At 42.5% G+C, this 6,000-nt stretch overlaps 1 protein-coding gene across 1 annotated transcript in view; it reads right to left on the bottom strand.

Moving 5' to 3' along the window:
* GASK1B (golgi associated kinase 1B) overlaps window positions 1-2,100 on the bottom strand; it is a 139,193-nt gene extending 137,093 nt beyond the window's left edge. Inside the window, exon 1 of the mRNA XM_077279405.1 lies at window positions 1,049-2,100. Coding sequence (XP_077135520.1) covers window positions 1,049-1,946 — 898 coding nt within the window. The 5' untranslated portion in view covers window positions 1,947-2,100. The remainder of the gene's footprint in view (window positions 1-1,048) is intronic.
* Window positions 2,101-6,000: the final 3,900 nt, after the last annotated feature.

Genomic DNA, 6,000 nt, shown 5'->3' on the forward strand with positions numbered 1-6,000 from the left:
GCTATTTCATACAATGGTATACAGTAATAAACTGTCTGCTGCACCATATACTTTTTTCCCAGTGTTAATCTAATGGCATTTGCTACTGTATGGGCTGCGCAAGGGACATAGTGGTCTATGACTTTATTCTAAAAAAAATATATATTGCAAGATACACTTATTTTTGCTGTGGCCCTCTGTATAAAAAGTCATTGTCTGCTCTGCTCTTTTCTATACAGAGGAAACATGGCATACTAAATTAAACTCCTCAAGGCATACCAGGACAATAGTTTTGGCATCCATTATGTAAATAGAACCATATGGATAGGTTGAAAAAAATAAATAAAATAAATGATGGATGAAAAACTCTCATCAAAATTCATCTGTTTTTTTCATGTATGCTCAAAACAAAACCTAAAAACATCTTTTTAGAATATTTTTTATTGTTGTCAGTAACTTTCATGACCGCAAGTTACCCAATGTAACTTTTTATACTAAAAAGTGTAAAATTTATGATAATAGTGATAAACACTCAATGACAAAACAGAGAAGCACTCCTACTTCACGATGAGTAACACTTGATCTATCACACATATCATTCAGTCCATATTCATTTCTATTAAGTGTTTAATGTGTAAATTGTCCTAGAAATCATTTAATTTGCAAAAGAAGATAAAATAAATTCTGGCATTCTGACGTAGTCCTGACTCCCTAGAAAATATCACTTTCCCTAATCAAAAGGGATGATCTTTGTCTTTTATCTCCTGCCAACATACCAGATTAGCTATTTGGAACTTTATGAAAGCTGCTGTAATAGAAGCCATATCCTATGACACCAGCTTTCCCATATGCAAAAATAAACAGGAAACAACATTATTTTTTTACTCCCGAATTCTAGAAGGATTTTATGCTCTGTATACTTTTTTGTGAGCAAACCTCAGCACTTAGATATGTGAATTAATCTGAGATAATGCATGGAAGGGTCTAAATGTAGATTTAACAGGTGGCAGTAACACATCTAATTCAGGAAACCAGAGCCATACTACAATAGAACAATACATCCTCTTACCTTGGGCAAACTCAAACTTTCTGCTCACAGATGGCAGAGTTCGGTTAAGCCCCAGTATCCGATCCAAGTGGAAAGCAAACACTTCACTCATGTCCAAGGGTCTTCTAACAAGACCACAAATTCCTTGGCACCCTGAGAATGGTGTGGATGGAGCAGGCTTTTTCCAGGACGGGTTTTCATACATGAGATATGCTTGTTTAGAAGGCAACTGTGTAATTCTCTGTATTCTTGAGTCAGCTAGGAACCTCATTGCCCTGATGTCTTCATCACTAAACCAAGGAGGGGCACGGTCACTGTAAATCCGAATGTTGCTCTGGTGACTCTCCCCCCTTGCATCCCTCAATATGTTTGCCCCTGTGTCTCCAGCTTTCTGAGTGGGGGATCCTTTATGTATATACTTTTTCATATGCTTGTCCTCCAGTCTACCAGTGTCTTGCTGCATCCTATACCCCAACTCATGCTGTCCAACAACCCCAAATTTTCTCCTCTTCTTTGGTCTCACTGTTCCCCTAATGTTGGCTGGTTTGCTCCTCTTGGACCTCAAAGTGATGTACACAACATTTGGCTGAAGTGTTGTAGAACTGTTTAGAGCGCCTCCAAGTGGCTGGGAATTTTCAACATAAAAAGTATTTTGTTCCAAAAAGTTCCTATGCTGCTCAGAAACTCCATCTCCATCTGCTTGATCAGTCCTCCTAGGATTTTTATAGTGTTGGAAAAAATTACCTGCCTGGGTTACGACAAAAATGCCATAGAGCAGACAAGCAGTGCAGACCAGCAGCAGATTCCTTCTGCTCTTGGGACGTCTCCCAGCCCAAGTCCTAAAAATCCAGGAGCAGAATAATAGTATGAATGAGCCTCTAAGTGTTGCTGGGCGAGTAGAGGTCATCTCTCCAGGCATCCTACATAGTGACAGCTGCTAAAAAGCTGGTATCTCCTGCTGGGATCTTGCATGCTGCTTATTAGAAATACTGTATGCAGCAATGGAAGTAGACTGTGTTGAGCCTGAGAACAGGAATGTGACTGTGACCCTGCACTGCACAGAGACTTCTATCAACCACTAGGGAAGTGAATGAATGGAGACAACTGTGTAAACACAGAGAGGAGGAGATCTCCAGTGCAAATGTCAGGGGGCTGCCTGCCTAGCAATTGTTACAGGGAGCTCTTCTCTGTCTTGCCAGCAAATGGCTCTGTGTATTAAGAGTTAATTCCTCAGCTCATGATGAGTATTGTCCTATAAAACTATGCGCTAAGAGCTGACAGTACCCATTATATAATAGCCTAGGAATTCCTGAGAGAATTAGAAACATGCTTATGCTTTATTATACTTAGATGAAAACAATGTCTAAACACCCCAACGCCCTGATTTCCTAGTAAGCGTCTTAAATGACTATGCGCATATGTTTTTTTAGTTTTGTTTGAGCTGGTCCACTCCCCCCAAAAAAAATCACCTGAAAAAATGCTCAAAAATCACTTTTAAGACTTTTCTCTTTTGAATGTCACAAAAAAACTGTATGCCTGTAGCCTGATAATGACAGGGCACAATGTTTAGTTCATTTCTGGTCCATTAAGGGCTGTAGGTTATGTCCTGCAATGGATGTTGGATGTGGCTGCTGGTCCTGTCTGATCGGTGCTGTATATTGTTAGTTCTGGCTTGTAAAGAGCAATTCCCTTAGAGCTGCAATATGTGAAGTGGAAATATTGTATTCTAGCTGTAGTCAGCAGCTGAGCAATCATCTGTTCACTGACTGCCTCCTATTCTCTGGGTGTTTCTGCTAGAAAGGAGGCTGTGGACAGCAAGGAAAGGAAACACAGCAAACATTGTCATTGTGTTATGTACAGTGAGACTTTTGACTGATGCACAGTTATTTTAGCCATTCACATCTGCAAACACAGGCGAACATCTTGAAAAATATAATATATATATATATATATATATATATATATATATATATATATATATATATATATATATACATATTACTGTGCAAAAACTTTAGGCAAGTGTGGATAAATAATGATGCACAGTAAGAATGCTTAAAATGAAAGTGCTGACCCATTTACAACCTATGATGTATAGGTATCATGTGCCCCTAACAGCCGTGAGTGGAATCACAATCCACCAGCGGCTGTTAACATGTTAACTTGTCAATCTCTGACAGCAGCAGGATGCGTGTCACTAACCCTGCCCATCAGCGCACGTCACATGACCACAGGGTGCTAATGGGTTGGCATGCAAGCGGGGATCCACAAGACACCACAGCGGTTGTCTTGCCAATCTGCTATCACTGCCACCCCATGGCCGGCGTTCATAGCAGATGATCATTTTTGCTACACAAGCATTTTTGTTGTTCGGCTTTGCCCACAGTTGGGCAAAACATACTATTTTTCAGAGCTATACAGGGGCATTCAGGGGGTTACATAAGTATTTACGGAATGCATAGCAGACGCTGACCAAGATGATATTTTTAGCTGGTATGACACAAAAATAGTGACAGGTTTCCTTTAAAAAAAAAAAAATATATATATATATATATGCTGCTCTGAAGCATTACAATGAAACCCTGCAAAGTGCCCTGGATGAAGCTGCACCTCCTATACATAGAACAACTCGGCACAGACAGCGACAACCGTGGCACACGCTGCAAACACGTTTCCTGCAGCGGTGCTCCAGGTGCGACGAACGTCTGTGGAGAAAATCTAATCTACCCGAAGATTTCATCCATTATAAGTTCATGCTAAAAACATACAACTCTGCCCTTCACCTCTCCAAACAAACCTATTTCAACACCCTCATCACCTCACTGTCAAATAACCCTAAATGTCTCTTTGACACTTTCCAGTCCCTACTCAACCCAAGAGAGCAGGCCCCAACCACAGATCTCCGCGCTGACGATCTGGCCAATTACTTCAAAGAAAAAATTGACCACATGCGACAGGAAATCATCTCCCAATCTCTTCATACCATGCACTGTCCTCCCTCCCCCACTGCATCTAGTTCACTCTCTGACTTTGAACCAGTTACAGAAGAAGTAAGCAGGCTCCTTGCATCTTCTCGCCCGACGACTTGCACCAGTGACCCCATTCAGTCACATCTCCTCCAGTCCCTTTCCCCGGCTGTCACCTCTCACCTAACAAAAATATTCAACCTTTCCCTCATTTCTGGTATTTTTCCCTCCTCATTTAAGCATGTCATCATACATCCATTACTTAAAAAACCCTCCCTCGACCAAAATTGTGCCGCTAATTATAGACCTGTCTCTAATCTTCCCTTCATCTCTAAACTCCTCGAACGCCTGGTCCACTCCTTTCTTACCCGCTATCTCACAGATAACTGTCTTCTCGACCCTCTTCAATCTGGCTTCCGCTCTTTACACTCTACTGAAACTGCCCTTACTAAAGTCTCTAATGACCTACTAACAGCTAAATCTAATGGTCACTACTCCATGCTAATTCTCTTGGATCTCTTCGCAGCATTCGACACTGTGGATCATCAGCTCCTCCTCACTATGCTCCGCTCCATCGGCCTCAAGAACACCGTTCTCTCTTGGTTCTCCTCCTATCTCTCTGACCGATCCTTCACTGTATGTTTTGCTGGTTCCTCCTCCTCTCACCTTCCCCTTACTGTTGGGGTTCCTCAAGGATCAGTCCTAGGCCCCCTCCTCTTCTCTTTGTATACTGCCCCTATTGGACAAACAATCAGTAGATTTGGTTTCCAGTACCATCTCTATGCTGACGACACCCAATTATACACCTCTTCTCCTGTTATCACGCCAACCTTTTTAGAAAACACCAGTGATTGTCTTACCGCTGTCTCTAACATCATGTCCTCCCTCTATCTGAAACTGAACCTGTCAAAAACTGAACTCCTCGTGTTCTCTCCCTCTACTAACCTACCTTTGCCTGACATTGCCATCTCCGTGTGCGGTTCCATCATTACTCCAAAGCAACATGCCCGCTGCCTTGGGGTCATCCTTGATTCCGAGCTTCCATTCACCCCCCACATCCGATCACTGGCTCGCTCTTCTTATCTGCATCTCAAAAACATTTCTAGAATTCGCCCTTTTCTTACTGTCGACTCTGCAAAAACTCTTACTGTCTCACTTATTCATTCTCGTCTGGACTATTGTAACTCTCTACTAATCGGCCTCCCTCTTACCAAACTCTCCCCGCTCCAATCTGTCCTGAATGCTGCTGCCAGGATCATATTCCTCACCAACCGTTACACCGATGCCTCTACCCTGTGCCAGTCATTACACTGGCTACCCATCCACTCCAGAATCCAGTACAAAACTACTACCCTCATCCACAAAGCACTCCATGGCTCAGCACCACCCTACATCTCCTCTCTGGTCTCAGTCTACCACCCTACCCGTGCCCTCCGCTCCACTAATGACCTCAGGTTAGCATCCTCAATAATCAGAACCTCCCACTCCCGTCTCCAAGACTTTACACGTGCTGCGCCGATTCTTTGGAATGCACTACCTAGGTTAATACGATTAATCCTCAATCTCCACAGTTTTAAGCGTGCCCTAAAAACTCATTTGTTCAGACTGGCCTACCGCCTCAATGCATTAACCTAACTATCCCTGTGTGGCCCATTCAAAAAAAAAAAAAAACATAATCAGGTTCCTCGCATCATGTTCTCATACACTTTATGCAGTTAATAGCACTCTGTGTCTGTACTGTTACATACCTAGGCAGTTAACTGGTTCATGCAGCTTTACATGAACACCCGAGCCTTACACTATGGCTGGTCCAAATAACTAAAGCAATTGTTACCATCCACCTCTCGTGTCTCCCCTTTTCCTCATAGTTTGTAAGCTTGCGAGCAGGGCCCTCATTCCTCCTGGTATCTATTTTGAACTGTGATTTCTGTTATGCTGTAATGTCTATTGTCTGTACAAGTCCCCTCTATAAGTTGTAAAGCACTGCGGAATATGTTGGCGCTATAT

Source organism: Ranitomeya variabilis, chromosome 1, assembly GCF_051348905.1.
Source record: "Ranitomeya variabilis isolate aRanVar5 chromosome 1, aRanVar5.hap1, whole genome shotgun sequence".
Taxonomy (NCBI): domain Eukaryota; kingdom Metazoa; phylum Chordata; class Amphibia; order Anura; family Dendrobatidae; genus Ranitomeya; species Ranitomeya variabilis.